Raw genomic sequence first — 23,133 nt, forward strand, 5'->3', positions numbered from 1 at the left:
TTATTTATTCAATACAAATGAGACGCCCTGCTCGTACTTTGGAGTTTCTACTATTTCTTACAGTTATATATATAATATATAGTAATATATATATATATATATATATAATATATATATATATATATATATATATATATATATATATATTGTTACAGACGCGGTTTTAGATGTTATGATGGGCCGAGCGGATGGTCCAACCGCGACCGTTACAGGATCTCCAATTGGCCCGATTCCACCCGACGTTGACCAGATCGCACCACAGATATTCAATCGGGAAACCTCTAAAGCGACCGAAAGAGAATGAAAAGAGAAGAAGACAGAGTACGGAGGAAGAACAGATTTATTATACACACACAAGCAAAAAGAAAGAGCGACCAAAATTATTTACAGCAATGGATGGAAGAAGCAGTCACACAATGCATCGTTAGCTTATCCTATTCAATTTACTTAACCCCAGGACAACGAGTAGGACAGACGATGTTCACACTTACACGGGGGATATTGCAGGCAGGTAGGGCTTGAGGTGGATTGCTGGAGACGGAGGCAGGGTCGGAGGCAGCAGCTCTCAATTCCTCGCGTTTTTGGCGGGAAAACCCTCCGTCGCGTATCCGCTGCCGATGCTGTAGACGTCACGCGCTGGCTCGGGCACACCTGCTCCTCTCCTTCTGGTGGAGCCGTCTCCCTCCTTTCAGCGCGTCTCTCCAAAGCTGGTTTCCTCTCCGAGTACCTCTCCTCTTTGGCTTGGAGCGTCTCGCATCTCACCGCTCACCGCTCCTCTCGTATGTCACCTCTTCGCTCATCTCCCAGGTCATCTGCCGAAGCAGTCCCTTACAGTCGCTTTTATCACTCGGGGCGGAATCAAGCCGCCGGCTGCGAGGGCACGCCTACCGGGTCGCTAACCGCGGTGCTGGTTGGCCAAGTGGGGTTGGCTCACTCCTCCCCTCTATGACGAGGTGGAGACACGCCTTTCTTCTCCGAGATTAGCACATGGGCAATGGCGGCTTGCGGGATTGAACACTACTCGCACCGCTTTTGAAAGGAACTTTGGAGAGCGGAGATGATTGGGGAAATTGAAAGGGCCTACGCTTATTTCGTTTGATACAATGCAGTCAATCTAGTGGGAAACACATATTTAGCCTACATGGAATAAGGAAATACACTATTTAAAAAAGATATATCGTGGCCTGTGTGTAAGTTTCATGGAATTAACTAGGAGGACGGCTGCGACCATTATTTACATTACGAGGGTGTTACACATAACAAAACCATACTTTTTACATTCGTTACACTTCCTCCAAAATTGTTACACTTCTCAAATTCGTTACACTTCTCAAATTCGTTACACTTCTCAAAACCGTTACACTTCTCAAATTCGTTACACTTCTCAAAACCGTTACACTGCACCCTCCGTTCTTCAGGCCCGTCCTCGGGCCTACAAAACTTTAACTTAGTGTGACACGTAGGTGTAATTCCCTCTACAATTAACCTGACCCTGAGTGTGACAATCTTAAAACACAAATAAGTATGTCCCCCTATTGCATTGCACCCTGTCTAACAGACTCAAGCCCACAGCTAACCGAATTACGGAATTATTCTCAAACTATACATTTACGGTGGGGAGCATTATTTACAATGACGTTATTTCTTATTTACAACGCAACCCAGGACCTGTGTTTTTTTTTTTCTTTTTAGGGAACAAGAAAAAGAAATTCCTGTTGGGAGGGAGGAGACAGCACGCATTGCATCGATGCACCAGTACCAATACCACCAAAGCACCCAAAAGCACCAAAAGCACCACCAAGCACCAAAAGCACCACAAAGCCCCAAAAGCACCACTGTTCATAATAAACAACAAAACAACTGGTGGTGGTCTTCTCTTTCTCTGCTGGGCCGATGTTCTTCCCGACGTCTTCTGGCTTCATGCGGCCTACTTGGAAATAATAAAAAGCACAACTTGTGTTCGTTTTTATTTAGGGCCTCAGGGGCCAACTAAGGGTGGTCCACCTGTTTGGCATAGGTGCCACCTTACCGAGGTCCGCAAGCAAGATTCCCTGGCCACTATGGCCGGTCTCCAACAGAGGTGCCCTGCCCCAGAACCTGGGGTCCATCAAGTGGTACTTGGCCGCAGAACAGCGGTCCATAAAGTGGTACATCAACGCAATGCATGCTGGTTCTGGGAATCTCGTGCACACAATGGCCACCTCACGCACGCTCCCCTCGGCACCCAATGGCGCACAGGTCCTCAAGTGGGAGACAAAAGGGGGGAAGACAATTGAGCGAGGGGTAAGGTCACAAGGGTACACGTCAATAAGGCAATGCAAGGCGAAATGCGTACGGAGGGCGAAGTGAGAAAGCTCGTCCCTACCGTACGTCACCCCCCCTGTCACCTACACTACCCTTGCCCTTACCCCATATGTACAAAATCTACACATTACCAATTCGTCACGACTGTCACGTCTTCCCCATATTTCCCCTATACCAAATTCGTCTCCACAATCCCTCGACTTCAAAATTTGCCATCACCAATTCATCATCAATCCTCATAAGGAGGGAGAGATGGAATTACGCACAATGTCACACCCACGTCATGATGCGTCTCACAATCCAAACATTTGCATCATAAAAAATAATCAAAACATGGCATGGTGTGGAGTACCTGTCACCTCAGGTGAGTGGATGCAGATGGTGCGAGGAGATCCTTCTTCCTAACTATCCTCTAAATGACTTTAACACACTTTACACTACCCGGGGTCTCTCCCTGCCAATCCATTGGCCAACTTACACTATGGGTTCTAAAAACCAATTCCCATTGACCAAACTGTGGTGCTTCTCAATTTGGGGTCTCACTCCCCCGATTCATCTCCCGGTGCCCTCGCACAATTTCTGGGCTGCGACGTGTAGCTCTCCCAGCAGGTCTACCCACCTGCACACCTCCACCACTGCAGTTGCCACCCGAGCTTACCTAGCTCCTCACCCTAACCTAACTAACTGGGGACAGCCCCTCCTGGCTCTGTCACCCCACTCGGTGCCCTCTGGCACTGGGCTACCCGGGTCCGTCCTCCAGATCCTCGGGCCCCATCCACAACAACTACTACCGGCTCCCAGAGCCCACCTGCGGCCTCACCTGGCCGACATCCTCACAGTGGTGGAGCGCCCAACCAACTACACACACTAACAGGCTACACGCCCAGCCATTTCCACAACACTAATGCACCCATCCAAAGACCATTCTTTCACTCGCACCACAGATGCCAATATCCAACCACAATTTACCTGTACCCTCTACCTAACACTTACACTACCCGCCCCGGGTATCCGTGATGGGGGTCCACTCTTCCCCCATTCACACCTTCGCACCATCCACTCCACTCCACAATTTCCACCATACTCACTCCACGACCATCCATTCCAATACTCCATACCATTTATTCCATACACCTGTCCTCCATTCACCTGTCGTTGCACACCTGTGCAATCACACCTGGTGCCACCTGCAGCTGCACCCTCCTTTCTTCCTGGACCATTTGGTCATCACAATACACATCATCATCACTCACTCAGACACTGCTCCATACACCTGTTCAGTTGCACACCTGTGCAATCACACCTGTTCGATCCTCAAACACACGGCATCATCTCATCTAACTACTCCCCTCTGAAACTTGCGCTTCCCAGTCGTCCCTTTAAACTATTGCGCTCCCACGTCATTTTCATCCACACTAAACTACCTGCGTCCCCACTACATGTATCAGTCACTAACTAAACTTAACGTTACCTAATGTCATCTTCGCTAGATCCCTACACACAATATAACCTAACCCACCCGGGCTAGTTTTCACTGCCATCAACCCCATAATCTATAGCGCATTTGCGCCCCTTTAGCTGTGAGGGATGACAGAGTTGCCATCCCACCACATGGGGAGGTCCTACTATCAATTTCGCTCGTCCAAATCCAACAAATCAACAATTTGCCATTTACTGCTAATCACCATACCATCATCAAATTTTGCTTTTTTCTAATTTCGGGGCCAAAACACTATCCTCATCACCCGTCTACTTATTACATCCTCTCGGTGCGCCAATTCCCTTCTAAAGCTCGGCTTCGTACAGCCGAGCAATGAACGCGGGTTCTTTGGTGCCGGCGGCTGGATGCGTCCGGCACTCGGTGCAGGGACGGGGGCTTACCCGTGCCGAGATCCCACGCACCACCTCGGCGTGGAGCCATCCAATGTCCCGATCTCGACCTGCCGGCACGTCTCAACAAAAAGTGGTCGCCATGACGACCCTTCCTATTGAGCTGCCCGCTCCGCCTAGTGGAGCACGGACGCGGCCGTTCCAAGCGAGGCCCAGCGTGGATCGCGTACGGCGGTTCTTTCGAAACCGCCGTGGTTCGGATCCCCGCTGGTCCTCGCGGCACGCGAAGCTGCCCGACGCGCACCGAGGGCCCGATTCGGCTATAAGTCGTTCTAACCTCTAACCCGGTTACCGTCGATGCCTCACCTGCATGCTTATATGCATACGCTACCCCTTTCTTGCTCATACCTCCAGCTGTTCCCATGCTCCTCGTACCTTTCCTTACACACCTCGGTACACTCATTCCACTCCCAGCCTTGGTCACACACCTGACCACCGAACACCTTGGCACACATTCGTCGTTCGCACACCTCACCAACACACCTCTTCGCGCCCCTTCCTCGGTCACCTCCTCTGTGACAACCACAGGTGTGCTCTCACCCGCACACCCAACCACGTGCCTCACGACCAACTCAAGTGTGCATTCCCACACACGCTCTACCATTCCAGGTGTGCATCCTTCCATTCCAGGTGTACATCCTCGCTCACCTGTCATAACCAACTCACGCTCCGTGTCACTCTCACTGCTCTCACCTCCACTCTCGGTCACGCACTCACCCTTACTCTTGACAGCACACTCTTTCCTCATGCACCCGTCCGTTACACACCTTTCTCGCGCACACTCTTTCGTTACATCCTCTGTAACTCTCACCACAGGCGTGCATTCTCCTTCACTCTTGACAGCGCACTCTTTCCCCATGCAGCTGTCCGTTACACACCTTTCTCGCGCATCCTCTGGCGCACACTCTTTCGTTACTTCCTCCGTAACACTCGCCACACCGCGCTTCCATGTGCCCCCTCGCACACGCGCTACGACCAACTCACTCTTGACGGCACACTCACTCCTCGGCGTGCACTTTTTCCTCACACACCCCATGGTCGGACATTCTCGCACACTTCTTTTTTCGCACACCAGACCTGTCGCACACTTCACCAACGGCCTCTCACGAACACCCGGATCCAAACCAATCCCCAAGCCGACTGAAGCTTTCCTCACATCATGTACATTTCCGATTATATCGCCACTCACCTCCGTACCTCGTCTCCGCACCTCCTTTGCCACCTGCAAAGTCTTTATTTGGTTAGTGAGCATCACATTATGAGTTGAGCACCGACCTTGCACATATTCCATCACCTCCTCCTGGATTTCTCTTTTAGTTTCTGTCCGTCTCTTCTTAATTTCACTCACCCCCTCTTCCACCTCCTCTAATTTTTCCTTTACCTCCTTCATCTCCCGGTGCGCCCCCTCTATCTCTTCCTCTAACGCCACCTTAACCGTTTCTATGTGCGTCCTCACCTCTCGGTCCTTCGTCTCCATTACTTCTGTCACCTCCTCCAACTTCTTCGTCAACCCCTCATGTACCATCTGACATTCCTTTTGTGTTGCTATTAATTCGTTTTTAATGTCCTTTTGTGTTAGTGGGGCGGCTTAGCCCAAATATTCAAAAGAATTGTGCATTTTGTGATACAAGCACCAAATGTGGCACAAATGTACATTAATATGTTGCGAACATTTTCAGATATTGGGCCACTTGAAATTCCGTAATTTTTTTTTTCAAATTTTTTCAAATTTCGTAATTTCAAATTTTTCGGGTGACACCGTCACAATTTCGGTCTTCGAGGCCGGCCGATAGGCAAAGTGTGACCGGAAGGGACGAGGTTCTCCTGACCACGTGGCCCTCGATCTGGGAAGCGAGAGGCGTTCCATTAGTGGACGCGCCCCTCACGCCCGACTTTTGGGCGGCCCCGGCAGGCCGTTTGTTTTGACGTTCCGTGACAGGCCCCGCACCCCCACCTCCGGGCCGACCGGAAGCTTGTGCTGAGTACATCATACCTGAACAACTCAGTGAGGCAGAACACAGCAGTGCACACCAGGGTGACCCCTTCAGTGCATAAACCAATTAACCTGTCCACTGCAGGGCATATAGAAATGAAGTTATTTTCTGCATATAATAATAATATAAGTTCAGTTCTATATAACAATTTCTGTTATCACCACTACCACTACAACTACCACTACTACAAGCTTTGTCTGGAATTTTGTGGACTAACAGACAAACAGACATACAGACAAGCTGGGATCAAAACATTACCTCCTTCCACCATTGAGTGTAGAGGTAAACATCATGGAAATTATATCATGCCCTAGATTTAATTCATGCTTACCCGTGTATTTGCTTCACTGGTTCACAAGGTCTTTTGCATACATGTAATTCAGACTCTCGTCTTCATTGCTGACCACACAATGTTCGCAACATATTAATGTACATTTGTGCCAAATTTGGTGCTTGTATCACAAAATGCACAATTCTTTTGAATATTTGGGCTAAGCCGCCCCAGTATATCGGCCGGCCTCGAAGACCGAAATTGTGACGGTGTCACCCGAAAAATTTGAAATTACGAAATTTGAAAAAATTTGAAAAAAAAAATTACGGAATTTCAAGTGGCCCAATATCTGAAAATGTTCGCAACATTTTTTTTTTTTTTTTTTTTTTTTTTTTTTGTATACAAGGTCGAGGCTCGTGAAAGAGCGAACATTAATCACACAGAAAGACAAACCGACACATAAAACATATAACATAGGGAGCGGTAGACAAGATGGGGAGAGAGGGGGAAGGACACAAACACAACATTTGAGAGCAGTGACCGAGAGACATGGAGACATCGAGAGATCTGAGAGAGGGCGAGGGCTTGGGGGGGGGGGGGGGGGGGGCGTGGGAAGGGGGCGGTGGGAGAGGTATAAAACATATGGACACTGCCAGGACTTCCAGGAAAGAAGTTGGAATTTCAAACAAGGTGGATCTGGGGTGAATTAGCGGGGGTAGAAAAGATCAAGGTTTTGGATGGGGGAAGATAAGAGATGGTGGTGAACAGCTGTTTTAAAGACCTGGAGGGAGGAGTGGGATTGAAGGGAGTGAGGGAGTTTGTTCCAGAGGCGGGAGAAAAGAGGAATGAAAGAGTGAAGGTGAGCAGAGAGCCGAGATTTCGGCAGTTTAACCATCAGAGGGTTGCTGGCAGATCTTGTGCGACCTGTAGGAATATTTGGGGGACAGAGCACAGAGAGAGCTGGGGGTGCAAGGCCGGAGAGGAGTCGGAAGAAGACAGAAAGACCACCTACCTGCCTGCGGTGAGTGAGTGAAAGGCCCTCAGAGATAGCTTCATCGCGGGAGATTCCAATAATTCTGAAAGCTTTGGTTTCAACAGCGTGAAGCCGAGCTAGGTGTGAGGCAGGAGCACTGGCCCATAGGGGAGAACAGTATTCCATTGAGCTGCGGATGAAAGCCTTGTATGTGGTGAGGAGCTCAGGTGTGCCGAGGAAGGACTTCGCACGACGGAGGATTCAGTTTTTCCAACATATTGTTTGGTGCACTTTTGTGGAATATGGAAAATGAAAATATGGAAAAACTGAAAATACACTCTACACACGATTTAATAACACCCGGTCAGAAATCAATAACTTCCACACCAGTCAGGGCAAATCTCTACCTTACACGATACACTTTAATCAACCGGATCACTCTATAAATGACATTCAAATCTCTGCCATTGAATCAATCACAAATCGATCACACACCACGATTCTGAAACGTGAGTCCTTTGTAGACACAAACTTCGGACAAAAGTCCCTCATGGCATAAATTTTGATGACTAAAGCATGTTCCCACATCAACCCAATCAAATTGTTAACCGTAACCCATTCATTCATTCATTCATTCATCATTCATTCATTCATTCATTCTACCTTTATATGTCATTTATATAAATATATAAATATATTATATGAATATAAATGGGATATGAATATATGCTTGTGTGTTTATGTATGTATATCTCTATATTTGTATATGCACGCGCACCCTAACGGAAGTGACCGTGACGCAAACGGTCACTTCCGTCGAACTTGGGGCTGGTGAGTGAACTTTGGCGTGGCTCTTCCTTCTGTATGCAATTTTTTACTCACATCACACATCTCACACACATCACCATACACACTTGACTGATATACATGCCTGCTGTTTTTGTAGACTCAGAAGAAGACCTTTGTTGGTCGAAAGCTTGTCGACAATTAAAGATCGACGTCCTGAAGCTACGTCCGCGTCTTATTTAATCTAACGATTATTTATTCAATACAAATGAGACGCCCTGCTCGTACTTTGGAGTTTCTACTATTTCTTACAGTTATATATATATATATATATATATATATATATATATATATATATATATATATATATATTCTCTAAAGCAGGAGTGTCTGTCTGTCCGTCTGACCCCAAAACTACTCGCTCAGTTTCGGGGCTTGCCCTGCCAAATGTCTGGAACGTTTTAGGGTCCCAGCGGATGTTGTAAGGTAGGTAGGAGGTTTCAAAAATTCCTCAAATAAATTATGATTTTGAAATTGACTCGATACCGAGCTGCTCCAAATCTGGAAGTGAACAGATTGAAACAATGAGCTGGTTTGATAATATCTCAATGCAATCGTCATTTAACAGTGTTTTGTTATTGTATTAATGTATGATTGGAATGATGCTGTTTGGAATGAAAATAGAGATATTGAGGTTAAATATGAATGAGAAAATGACGTGAGGGGTTCTACTTTCTCATCGTGATATTCGCGGATTCCCCATTTGCAGTTTCGCTATTGACTGGATATACCAACATTCAGACTGGTTACATTTTTTGCCCAAGTCATTCACGAACCGGCTGTCCATGTCTGACGTTCGATTGGAGGTAGCACAAGAATGTGGAATTTATTGGTTCCATGGTTTAGCATTCACTGTTTCCACATTGTTTGTTTTTGGCTTCCCACCCATGCATAGCACGATGGTACCTCGCTAGTTTTATATATAGGGTGAGGGTGGGAAGACTACTTGCAATTTGCACCTGCACACATGGCACAGTGCATGTGGTTTACTGACCCCTGCCAGAGGGAGGCGGGATTACTCGTCACCGGCATAAGAGAAATCCTACCCACCCCCTTTCACTCCCCCAGGCCACTACCAAATAGAGTGGGTGTTTGTAGATCTTAAAGAATGACTAATTAAAACACCCTGGTGTCATGCCTGTGCCTGTCCCACTGTTCGTCTTCGCCACTCCTCCTCCATCTCCTCCTACTCCTCCTGCTCATCCTCATCCCCCTCCTCATCTCCCTCTGCCTCTGCCTCCTCCTCCTTCTCCTCCTCATCCTCTCCTCCACCCCCTTTGTGTAAAATGTAAATGGTAAAGATTAGATTAGTATCATAGACTCTCAATTGTTTGGGTATGGATGCAGCACAGGAACCATGGGCCAAATGGGTTCCTCCTATGTTCTATTTCTTTGTATGGGTTATAACACTTTTGATCAAAATCCTTCACATGTAGGTTGGGATAGGTGTGAGAAAGTTTACTCTTTTGCTCTTTTGGCTTACAGAACTAGCGAGCCCTGCTGCTTTGGCTTTCTCTTTTCCCTGATTGCTACAGCTTATATTTGCTCCACCTGCAACTGTTGCTACCTTGCCTGAGGTTACAATGGCAACCACTGGTTCTTCTTCATCCCAGGTAATTATTATGACACATTGCCTTTATTTTCACTTTGATTTGATTTATTATGAGTGTTTCAAGCGTGGCCTTTGAATGTGATATTTATTTCTTTAGTACGGAGTTCATACCTAGATCCCTTGCCTGATTTATTGCTTTGCCTTTCTCAACCAATTGTATTCACTTAATGTTTCCCCCATTTTCCCAATTTATGCAATCTGTGAATAATATGGCAGCAAGTTCAGAACCTGGCATTACGTGGCACAACCGGGCCAGTGACCCAGAGCGTCCCACTCCGGCCCAGCAGTCAACCCCGCTCTCCTGGCACAGTACGCCCACCTCCCCACCCCATCTCACCCAAGGGCGTCCATGGCACAGAGGAGGGCTGGCGCCGTGGAGAGGGGGGTTCCCCTCCGGATGCTCGGGCAGCCTCGTCACCACGTACACCTATCCCAGCCACAATTTCAGGTCCACATGATCTGCTCTCTATTTCTCGGCTTTTGCTGCGGCTGTTGCTTAGAGTAGTTTGTTAATAGAGTATATTACAGGGAATAGTATTGTTACGTTTGTGGGGGATAGATGATGGATTACCATAGTGACAGATGGGATTGGATATGGATAGCATGGACTGTGGACACGTAGGAGACATCTCGATGTATTAAGTAGGGAAACTGCAGCTTCAGATTGTTTGTGTCTTCACACGAGGGGGGGAGGGGGGGGGGGATGGAGCTATGTTAAGTAGGTAGGGATTACAGTTCGTTTTTCCCCCAGTTTGTGATTGCTCCCTGTGGTTTTCCCGACGTTTTTACAAGTATAACAAGGCTGGCCATAAAAACTCACATTCGTTATAACAACAATCGTCCCCTGCCAGCAGGCAAAGCCAGTCGGCAAATAAACCCCGCCTCCAGAGGATAGCAAGCCGGCAGGCCATGCCCCGAAGTTCGTCATTGGTCAAGCAGGACCATGGGGTGTTTTCAGAGAGCTCGGCCGTTGGTCGGCGTGACGTCAGGGTGACGTCAGAGCTAGAAGGTTTGAGAGCAGGAAGAAGAAGATTCCTTCTCTCTCTCTCTCCCTCTCTCTCTCTCTCTCTCTCTCTCTCTCTCTCTCTCTGTCTCTGTCTCTGTCTCTGTCTCTGTCTCTCTCTCTCTGTGTCTGGCTTTGGTCTCGGGCGGTAGCTTTGTCTCTTGTGCACTCGTGAACAGAACCTTTCGGGAGCTCTGTGACCCTTTGAAACGTTGGAGGAGGGGGTGTTGTTGGACTGTGGTGATTTTCGGAGGAGCTGGGGCCATGTTGCGTTCGGCGGCGGAAGCGAGGAAGGGCTGTTTTTGTCCCCCGTCGCACCGCGGAGCGAAAGGGGGACTATGGTTTTCCCGTCCGTCCGTGCGTGCGTGCGTAAGCGAAGGACCGAATTCTAATTTGGTGTGGGTTCAACCCACGTCAAAATCCAAGATGGCCGCCGCCATGTATGTCTGAACCTTGTGAGCGGAATATATTGAAAAACAAGCATTCTGAGTATTGCGCTGCAATACATGTCCCCTACCGTAGGGGACTCACGTACACGCTCGCCTCGTTGATAAGCCTCGCCTCGTTGATAAGTGTTCAATCCAAAACTATAAACCATTCTTTAGCTGGTATGGGCGAATTTTAAAGCGTCATTACAAAGAAAACCGAGTTGTTCCACCAGTTGATGCTGGTTTTCAAACTTGATCTGAGTTATGCCGAGACACGTGTGTAAAATTTTTTGTTGAAATCATGCAATATTTGGTGGAGTTTTTGCACGGAAACCAAAGTGTGACAGACGAACCTCATTAAATATGCAAATTTATGCACTGTTGAATGTGGGCGCGGATGATGTGAGACCGGCTTATCCGCGGACCGTGGAAGCCAGGTTACTTCTGACGCGTACTGTATATACTGCTAAGAGGGCAGAGTATCAGATACATATCTAAAGAAGTATTCACGCAGATTATACGCACAGAAGCATATGGTAAAGTGACACTCCAACCTCCCTAGATGTATTGTTGATTTATAGGTAAACTATGTGAATTCAATGTATTATTGCCTGATATGAAGAATTGTGTTAATGGAAACGAAATTCAGTGAAAACGTTTTTGACTTGATGCTTATTCTAGGAAAGCATTTTAAAGAACAGTCCACGATTACAGCATATTGCACACAAGGAATATTAACAGTTTTGACTTACCGCACTCCAAATTATAGTCCGGAAAACTGTTGGGGAAACTACCAAAGTTCAAAGTGCCATAACTTTGTCAAAAATGATCGAAACGTCTTGAAGTTCGAACTTGATCTGTTACTCATCATGAGGAAACCATGCACCAAGTTTGAAATCCTTAGCATTAAGAGTTTCGAAAAAAAGTCCGGAAAGCTGTTCTTTGCGTGACGGACGGACGGACGGACTGACGGACTGACGGACTGACGGACGGACTGACTGACGGACTGACGGACTGACGGACTCACGGACTGACGGACTCACGGACTGACGGACGGAGGGACGGAGGGACGGAGGGACGGAGTGCAAACCTATAGTCCCCTCCGGTGTACACCGGTAGGGGATTAATAAGCGAAGTACCAACTTCTAATCTGGTGTGTGGGTGTATCTCGGCATAAGGAAGAACGCTATTGAAAATTGGCTCGCCACGTCAAAATCCAAGATGGCCACCACAATATATATGTCTGAACATTGTGAACGAAATATCTTGAAAAATAAATGAACTACTAACTTCTAATCTGGTGTGTGGGTGTATCTCGGCATAAGGAAGAACGCTATTGAAAATTGGGTCGCCATGTCAAAATCCAAGATGGCCGCCGCCATGTACGTCTGAACCTTGTGAGCGGAATATCTTGAAAAACAAGCATTCTGAGTATTGCGCTGCAATACATGTCCCCTACCGACAGTCTGTCGTCCGGAAAATTGTTGGGGAAATTACCAAGGGTTATTTACCCACAGGTTCTGAATCGTTCCCAATCGCTAATTACCTCAGGACGGGCTCACCTGTGATTCCCACTCGGGACTTCGATTTATACACCTTGCAGACAGGTCAGCAGAAGCACGAGAAAATAAGTTGTTGATAAAGAATCTTTCGAGTCGCTAAGTATCAGTAATTTATTATGTTTTCCGGTTCACGATCAATCATGATCGATGTGTGCCTATATATGTTGCTCTGCTTGGCTCCACCCCTCCCGAAAGCGCGCGCTGTGTCGCGCTTTTGACGTTCGCAGACGAGGCTGAGGGCACGCGGTGCGGCTTGAGGAGAACTCCAGAATAAACAAGCGATATCCATTTTTAAAATATTTTCGTTAATGATATCTGCCAAACCACGTGCCCTATCGCAAATTCCAAAATGACATTTTAGTAGACTGACATGCTGAACAGATCTGTGAAGTTTCCCCTCGATTGGATAAAAAATGACGGAGGAGCTCGGTTTTAAAGGTTCATGCTTAAAAACGTCATAACTCTGAAACCATGTGACACATGATATCATGCTCGTTGACTTTTTTGTTCGTCATGGGTATGCGATTCTGCCTGCAAAGTTTGGCCTCAATCTGTTCAGCCGTTGCAGAGAAAAAGGGGTTTTCGTGTTTTCACGGAAAACAATATGGCGGCCGAACCACGTGACCTGTGATGTCATAATTACCATTAAAATATTCTACAGACCGAGTCCCCCCTACGGTGAAAATTTGATCTCAATCGGTCCTATTATTGCAGAGAAAGTCGTTTTTAAAGGAAATTAAAACTTAAAATGGCACTGAGTTAAGGATCATCAGAATTATCAGAATTCCCAAAGTTCAAAGTGCCATAACTTTGTCAAAAGTGATCGAAACGTCGTGAAGTTCGAACTTTATGTGTATCTTATCATGAGGAAACCATTTGCCAAGTTTGAAATCATTCGCATTAAGCGTTTAGAAAAAAGGTCCGGAGAACCGTTTTTTGCATGACGGACTTTTTTTTTTTTTTTTTTTTTTTTTTTTTGTATACAAGATCGAGGCTCGTGAAAGAGCGAACATTAATCACACAGAAAGACAAACCGACACATAAAACATATAACATCGGGAGAGGTAGACAAGATGGGGAGAGAGGGGGAAGGACACAAACACAACATTTGAGAGCAGGGACCGAGAGACATGGAGACATCGAGAGATCTGAGAGATGGCGAGGGCTTTGGGGGGGGGGGGGGGCATGGGAAGGGGGCGGTGGGAGAGGTATAAAACATATGGACACTGCCAGGACTTCCAGGAAAGAAGTTGGAATTTCAAACAAGGTGGATCTGGGGTGAATTAGCGGGGGTAGAAAAGATCAAGATTTTGGATGGGGGAAGATAAGAGATGGTGGTCAACAGCTGTTTTAAAGACCTGGAGGGAGGAATGGGATTGAAGGGAGTGAGGGAGTTTGTTCCAGAGGCGGGAGAAAAGAGGAATGAAAGAGTGAAGGTGAGCAGAGAGCCGAGATTTCGGCAGTTTAACCATCAGAGGGTTGCTGGCAGATCTTGTGCGACCTGTAGGAATATTTGGGGGACAGAGCACAGAGAGAGCTGGGGGTGCAAGGCCGGAGAGGAGTCGGTAGAAGACAGAAAGACCACCTACCTGCCTGCGGTGAGTGAGTGAAAGGCCCTCAGAGATAGCTTCATCGCGGGAGATTCCAATAATTCTGAAAGCTTTGGTTTCAACAGCGTGAAGCCGAGCTAGGTGTGAGGCAGGAGCACCGGCCCATAGGGGAGAACCCGCTATTGAGCTGCGGATGAAAGCCTTGTATGTGGTGAGGAGCTCAGGTGTGCCGAGGAAGGACCGCACGACGGAGGATGCCCAGTCGGCGACTGGCTTTGGAGGCCAGCTTGGAAATGTGGTTTTCCCAAGAAAGATCATGGCAGATAGTGAGACCCAAAAGCTTGAGCGACAGAACTTCTTGGAGAGGATTGTTGAGAAAGTAGATGGGAGGGTTGTCCAGTCGATCTTTTCGGAGAGACATAGTAAGAGTGTGAGATTTGTCAGGATTGAAAGACATGTTCCACTTGTTTGACCAGTCTGTGATTTTGTCCAAGTCTTCAGAGAGTGAGGAGGCTGCAGACTGCCGATCTGAGGGAAGAGGAATGGAGCGGCAGAGAGTGGAGTCATCAGCAAAGAGATAGAGAGGATTTTCGAGAGAGTCAGAGAGATCATTGATGAAGACCAGAAAAAGCACGGGGCCCAGAACACTGCCTTGGGGAACTCCAGCCTGAACAGGAAGAGGAGATGAGAGAAACCCATTCAGGGCCACACGTTGACGACGACTAGAGAGGAAGTCCGCCAGCCATGCGTGGAGATTTCCATGGATACCAAAGGAGGAGAGTTTGGTGAGCAGAGCGGGGTGCCAGACCGTGTCGAAGGCACGTGATATGTCGAGGGAGACAGCTCTAATTTCCTGTTTGGCATTGAGGACCTCCATCCATTGTTGAGACAGCAGAAGCAGCATGTCCAGAGTAGAGTGACCTGGTCTGAAACCAAATTGATGATCAGAGATCAAGCCATTGGAGAAGAGGAAAGATTTCATATCCGAAGCAATGATGGATTCCATGACTTTGCTGATAATTGGGAGAAGGCTGATTGGTCTGTAGTTGCTAGGATCTGTTTTTGCACCTTTTTTGTGCAAAGCGGTGATGTTGGCTGATTTCCAAGCAGATGGCAGTTGACCTTGAGCAAAAGAGAGGGTGAAGAAAGAGAACAGAGAGAGGGTGAGATAGAGCGGCAGAGCAGGATTTTAGGACCCGTGGGCTGATGCCGTCGGGTCCAGTTGCAGAATCAGAGTCGAGGGTTGACAGAAACTTTTCCACCTTGTCAGGAGGAAAGGACACGGAGTCCAGGAGCAGCAGGGTACGACTGGGTATGGTGGGTACAGAGAGGGATGGGTTTGGGACATGAGATTTAGAGGCAAACACAGAGTTGAGGCATTCAGCTTTTTCACGTGCGGAGTCAGCTGTGTAGCCGTTTGAGGTAAGGGAGGGGATGGAGGGGGAACAAACACCAGAAACGGATTTGACCAGACGCCTCCAGGATTTGGAAGAGGGAGAAAGATAAGAGAGTTCGGTCTTGAGAACGGAGAGATATTGTTTCCTGGCTCTCCTGAGGGTGGACACACACTTGTTTCGGGCTTTGTGAAAGGAAATGAGATTTCCTTCCGTTGGATTTGCTTTCCAGGAGACGAAGGCAAGTTGTTTCTGGGCAACAGCCTCACCACAAGAATCCGTGTACCACGGACGGGAGGAAGGGTATGACAACTGAAGACGAGATGGGATAAATCTGTGCATGAGAGAGAGCAATTTACTTTGGAAGAATTCCCAGGATGAGTTGATGTCAGAGGTGGTAGAGATGGGAGACCAGTCCAGATGATTGATGGCTGCTTGAAGACCGTGCCAGTTGGCCTGAGTGAAATGCCAGACTCGTCGACGCTGAGCAGGCTCCCTGAGGATGGTCAGAGAGATGTCCACTTTAACAAGGACATGATCAGATGATCCGATTGGAGCAGAAGAAGAGCAGCAGACATTTTCAGGGAAGTTAGTCATAACCAAGTCCAGAAGAGAAGATGTTCCGTTGACTGAGATCCGGGTCGGGAAATTGACAGATTGTGTCAGTCCCAGTGAGTCGCAGAAGTCCTTTGCTGAGGAGCGATGGCTGGTGAGAGAGGTACCCACACCCAGCCAACTGGCATGATGACAGTTGAAATCACCACATATGAGGAAGAGAGAGTTGGTATGAGTCGATAGAAGTTGGTCCATATTATCAGACAGCGAGATGTAGATGGAGTCATCACTGTTTGGTGGACGGTACAACACACATATGAACAAGAGGTGGGAGCCCTCGACTCCCTCGACTCGGATTCTGCAACTGGACCTGACGGCATCAGCCCACGGGTCCTAACATCCTGTTCTTCCGCTCTTTCACTCCCTCTCTCTGTTCTCTTCACCCTCTCTTTTGCTCAAGGTCATCTTCCATCTGCTTGGAAATCTGCCAACATCACCGCTTTGCACAAAAAAGGTGCAAAAACAGGTTCCAGCAACTACAGACCAATCAGCCTTCTCCCAATTATCAGCAAAGTCATGGAATCCATCATTGCTTCAGATATGAAATCTTTCCTCTTCTCCAATGGCTTGATCTCTGATCATCAATTTGGTTTCAGACCTGGACACTCTACTCTGGGCATGCTGCTTCTGCTTTCTCAACAATGGATGGAGGTCCTCAATGCCAAACAGGAAATTAGAGCAGTCTCCCTTGACATATCACGTGCCTTCGATACGGTCTGGCACCCCGCTCTGCTCACCAAACTCTCGTCTTTTGGTATCCATGGAAATCTCCACGCATGGCTGGCGGACTTCCTCTCTAGTCGTAGTCAACGTGTGGCCCTGAATGGGTTTCTCTCATCTCCTCTTCCTGTTCAGGCTGGAGTTCCCCAAGGCAGTGTTCTAGGCCCTGTGCTTTTTCTGGTCTTCATCAATGATCTCTCTGACTCTCTTGAAAATCCTCTGTATCTCTTTGCTGATGACTCTACTCTCTGTCTCTCCATTCTTCATCCCTCAGATCGGCAGTCTGCTGCCTCCTCACTCTCTGCAGACCTGGACAAAATCACAGACTGGGCAAACAAGTGGAACATGTCTTTCAATCCTGACAAATCTCACACTCTTACGATGTCTCTCCGAAAAGACCGACTGGACAACCCTCCCATCCACTTTCTGAATAATCCTCTCCAAGAAGTTCTGTCACTCAAGCTTTTGGGTCTCTCTATCTGCCATGATCTTTCCTGGGAAAACCACATTTCAAATCTGGCCTCCAAAGCCAGTCGCCGACTGGGCATCCTCCGTCGTGCGAAGTCCTTCCTTGGCACACCTGAGCTCCTCACCACATACAAGGCTTTCATCCGCAGCTCAATGGAATACTGCTCTCCCCTCTGGGCTGGTGCTCCTGCCTCACACCTAGCTCGTCTTCACGCTGTTGAAACCAAAGCATTCAGAATCATTGGAATCTCCCGCGATGAAGCTAACTCCAAGGGCCTCTCACTCACTCACCGCAGGCAGGTTGGTGGTCTTTCCATCTTCTACCGACTCCTCTCTGGCCTTGCCCCCCAGCTCTCTCTGGGCTCTGTCCCGCAAATATTCCTACAGGTCGCACAAGATCTGCCTGCAACCCTCTTATGGTCAAACTGCCAAAATCAAGACTCTCTGCTCACCTTCACTCCTTCATTCCTCTTTTCTCCCGCCTCTGGAACAAACTCCTTCACTCTCTTCAATCCCACTCCACCCTCCAGGTCTTTAAAACAGCTATTCACCACCATCTCTTATCTTCTCCCATCCAAAACCTTGATCTTTTCTACCCCCGCTAATTTCACCCCAATTCCACTTTTTTGAAATACCAACTTCTGTCCTGGAAGTCATTGGTGTCCTTGTGTTTTATACTTCTCCCTCCACCCCCCCCCCCCTTCCCATGCCTCCTCCCCCCAAGCCCTCTCCCTTCCACACATCTCCCTGCTCTCAAATGTTGTGTTTGTGTGCTTCACCTTCTCTCCCCATCTTGTTTTCCGCTCCCGCTTTTTGTGTGTTTTGTTTGTCTGGTTGATTTGTTTGTGAAGTAAATGTTAGCTCATTCACGAGCCTCGATTCAGTATACAAAAAAAAAAAAAAAAAAAAAAAGCGAAGGGGAAGCCGTAGCCAGAGGTATTCCTGGGGGTGAGGTGGAGAGAGTGCAGTGCAGGGCGAGTGAGGAAGAGAGTTTTTGATAAAGATAGCAACCCCGCCTCCAGGACGAGGCTCAGGTCTATCATACCAGAGGAGGGAGTAGCCCGGGAGAGATACTAAGGAATCAGAGACATCATAAAGGAGGAAAGTTTCTGTTAAGCAGATCACGTCTGGTAACTGACGGACGGACGGACTGACGGACTGACTGACGGACTGACGGACTGACGGACTGACGGACTGACGGACGGACTGACGGACTGACTGACGGACTGACGGACTGACTGATGGACTGACGGACTGACGGACTGACGGACTGACTGACGGACTGACGGACTGACGGACTGACTGACGGACTGACGGACTGACTGACGGACTGACTGACGGACGGACTGACGGACTGACTGACGGACTGACTGACGGACTGACGGACTGACTGACTGATGGACTGACGGACTGACTGATGGACTGACGGACTGACGGACTGACGGACTGACGGACTGACTGACGGACTGATTGACGGACTGACGAACTGATGGACTGACGAACTGATGGACTGACGGACTGATGGACTGACGGACTGACGGACTGACTGATGGACTGACTGACGGACTGACTGACGGACTGACTGACGGACTGACGGACTGACGGACTGACTGACGGACTGACGGACTGACGGACTGACTGACGGACTGACGGAGGGACGGAGTGCAAACCTATAGTCCCCTCCGGTGTACACCGGTAGGGGACTAATAAACGAACTACGAACTTCTAATCTGGTGTGTGGGCGTATCTCCGCATAAGGGAGAACGCTATTGAAAATTGGACTTTGTCAACTCACATTGCTTCACCGATGGGGGACATAGGCGTAACCACGCGAGTGGCCACACCAGCTGCTACGACAATCAAGCCCCTCAACACAGTTTGAACCAGAGCTGAGTACCGGCTGACCAGAGACTAACAACAATAGGCATTTTAAGGCCATTTTCCCTGCTGGAGCGGGGGTTAGCCTTGCGGGCCCATGACAATCTCCATTTTGCCCTATTTTCTGCATCTCCCCTTGTTAACCCCCTTGCCCACATTTCTTCTTCCACCACCTTCAGCCAAGTCTTTCTTGTTCCGAAACTTCTTCCATGGACATCACACTCCAGCAACTATTGCTGAGTCTGATCCACCTTCTCCATTCAGCATATCTCCTAGGTAGCAAAATGTTTTCACACCTTCCAGCTTCAGGCCGTCTCCAAGATCCAACTCAACATTTCCTCCATCTGCAGCTCCCTCTGTGCACACCTTACACTTGAATGGAGTCTGTGCACCAGCTCCCTCTGTGCACCTTACACTCGGCTTCACGCTGTTGAAACTAAAGCTTTCAGAATTATTGGAATCTCCCGCGATGAAGCTATCTCTGAGGGCCTTTCACTCACTCACCGCAGGCAGGTAGGTGGTCTTTCTGTCTTCTACCGACTCCTCTCCGGCCTTGCACCCCCAGCTCTCTCTGTGCTCTGTCCCCCAAATATTCGTACAGGTCGCACAAGATCTGCCAGCAACCCTCTGATAGTTAAACTGCCGAAATCTCGGCTCGCTGCTCACCTTCACTCTTTCATTCCTCTTTTCTCCCGCCTCTGGAACAAACTCCCTCACTCCCTTCAATCCCACTCCTCCCTCCAGGTCTTTAAAACAGCTGTTCACCACCATCTCTTATCTTCCCCCATCCAAAACCTTGATCTTTTCTACCCCGCTAATTCACCCCAGATCCACCTTGTTTGAAATTCCAACTTCTTTCCTGGAAGTCCTGGCAGTGTCCATATGTTTTATACCTCTTCCACCCCCCCTTCCCATGCCCCCCCCCAAAGCCCTCGCCCTCTCTCAGATCTCTCGATGTCTCCATGTCTCTCGGTCCCTGCTCTCAAATGTTGTGTTTGTGTCCTTCCCCCTCTCTCCCCATCTTGTCTACCGCTCCCGATGTTATATGTTTTATGTGTCAGTTTGTCTTTCTGTGTGATTAATGTTCGCTCTTTCACGAGCCTCGATCTTGTATACAAGAAAAAAAATAAAAAAAAATAAATGTAGCTGCCACACTGGTTCATGACCCTCTCAGACCACTACATTTTTGATGAACCCACTCAGCGCACATTGTACATTGAATGGAGTTCACTCCGACACCCTTCCTGCACTCAGCACACGGCCACTTCCCAGTTCTTTCCACCTCACCACATGCTTTTCAACTTGCCATCACCTTCGTTTTTCCGATATTCAGCTTCAGACCTTTTGTCTCCATACATTCCTTCCACTTGTTCATCTTTTCCTTCAGTCCATCCATACTTTCCGCAATCAACACCAGATCATCTGCATACAACAATTCCCACGGTAAACCCTGTTGTACATTCCGAGCCAGCACCTCCATCACAGCTACAAATAGTCGTGCACTTAGTACCGACCCCTGATGCCACTCCCACCTTCACCTCAAACTCACCACTGTTCCCGTCCTTCATCTTTTCAGTTGTGTGCGGTCTTCCGTACATTGCCATCACTACTCTGATCAACCATTCCTCCACTCCTAACTTCCTCCCTCAACTGAACCTTTGCCCTGATCTTTTTCTCCAGCCTCTGCACTATGCTCCCTTAGCTCACACCTCTTCCTCACAGCCTCTTCCTCTTCACTTCGTGACTTACACCCATTATTCTCAGCTCATCACCTAGGCCCTTCTCACAGTATTTCCCCTTTTCTTTCACCTTGCTTTTGGCCACCATCTAGCTTCATAGTTTCTGGCTCCTGCCTTCCCCCCTCACTATCTCTGAATCTCTTCTTTTTCAAATCACAGCTTCTGATCTTGGCTTAACACATCATGTTCACTTTATTCTCTCACCTCACTGCCGTTGCTTTATCTCTCCCCTCCCTTCTCCTCTCCCCGTTCCCCCCATATCAAGGCCTCTACCCATGCCACTTTCTTCCTTGAGGTCTCTGGCTCCACTCTTATTTTATGACTGTTGGTCTCAAAGCTTCTTTATCTCTTTTGATCTCTATCCCTGTTCATTTGAGGCATCTTTCACGTCTTTAGTGCTTTTAGATTGGTATTGTTGACTTTTTTCCAATTTATATCCGAGCACCTAGCTAATGATGCTGGAGCCCCAGATTCAAATCCCATATCCATTGTTGATTTGTCTACTCTGCTCATGTTAGGTCCACTGATTTTTCCTAAATGGACAACCTCGGGAACACGTTTTAGACAGGAAAAATTACACTACATGTATATGTATATATATATATATATATATATATATATATATATATATATATATATATATATATATATATATATATATATATATATATATATATTGTTACAGACGCGGGTTTTAGATGTTATATTGACCGAGCGGTGGTGTATTTAACCGCGTCCGAACAGTTACTCCCCGATTAAAACCCGATTCCACCCGACGTTGACCAGATCGCCCCACAGACATTCAATCGGGAAATCTCTAAAGCGACCGAAAGAGAATGAAAAAGAAGAAGAAGAAGAATAATACGGCGGAAGAACAGATTTTATTATACACACACAAGCAATGGATGGAAGAAGCAGTAACACAGCGAATCCTTAACTTACATTATTCATTTTTACTTAGCCCCAAGACAAACGAGCAGGACAGGACGTTCACACTTACACAGGGGATAATGCAGGCAGGTAAGGCTTGAGATGGAGGCAAGGTCGGGAGGCCGCCGGTCGCAATTCCTCGCGGTTTTGGCGGGAAACCCTCCGTCGTGTCTCCACTGTGGTAGACGTTACGCGCTGGTTCGGCACACCTGCTCCTCTCCTTGGGGTGGGGCCGTCTCCCTCCTTTCAGCGCGTCTCTCCAAAGCTGGTCTCCTTGCCGAGTACCTCTCCTCTTTGGCTTGGAGCGTTTCGCATCTCACCGCTTCTTTTTGGTGCAGCCTCTTTGCTCCTCTCCCAGGGTCATCTCCAGCTCATCTCCCAAGGCCTCTCTCAAGTCATCTCCAGCTCATCTCCCAAAGCAGTCCCTTGCAGTCGCTTTTATCACCTCGAGCGAAATCAAGCCGCCGACTCCGAGGGCACGCCTACCGGGTCACTCACCGCGGTGTTGATTGGCTGTTAGGGCTGGTTCACTCCTTCCCTCTTATGACGAGGTGGAGACACGCCTTTCTTCCCCAACCTTACCTCGTGGCCAATGGTGGTTTGAAGAAAACCGGCCAAAATGCGGAAGGCAATTGGAAGGGAGGTTTTGGGGAAATTGGAAGGGCCTACGCTTATTTTGTTTGATACAATGCAAAGTCAATCTAGTGGGAAAACACATACTTAGCCTACATGGAATAAGGAAATACACTATTTAAAAGATATATCGTGACCTGCGTGTACATTTCATGCAATTAACTAGGACGCTGACTGCGACCATTATTTACATTACAGGGTGGTACCGTACGTTTGTAACGTTCACATTGTAACGTTTCCACATTCGTTACAATATATATATATATAATATATTCTGAATACAACACTTTGCAAATGTACTCTTGTTGTGACTTCGTGACTTA

At 47.8% G+C, this 23,133-nt stretch overlaps 1 protein-coding gene across 3 annotated transcripts in view; it reads left to right on the forward strand.

Annotated features, from left to right (window-relative positions):
* Positions 1 to 23,133, forward strand: part of LOC137424537 (polyhomeotic-like protein 2) — a gene marked incomplete at its 5' end in the record, with an annotated part of 138,152 nt that overhangs the window by 61,173 nt on the left and 53,846 nt on the right. For all 3 annotated transcript variants that reach the window (XM_078775543.1, XM_078775544.1, XM_078775545.1), the window contains 2 exon segments: positions 9,814 to 9,891; positions 10,107 to 10,338. In XM_078775543.1, the coding sequence (XP_078631669.1) occupies positions 9,814 to 9,891; positions 10,107 to 10,338 (310 nt within the window).

This window comes from Myxine glutinosa, chromosome 4 (genome assembly GCF_964187855.1).
Source record: "Myxine glutinosa chromosome 4, kmMyxGlut1.1, whole genome shotgun sequence".
NCBI classification, from domain to species: Eukaryota; Metazoa; Chordata; class Myxini; order Myxiniformes; family Myxinidae; genus Myxine; species Myxine glutinosa.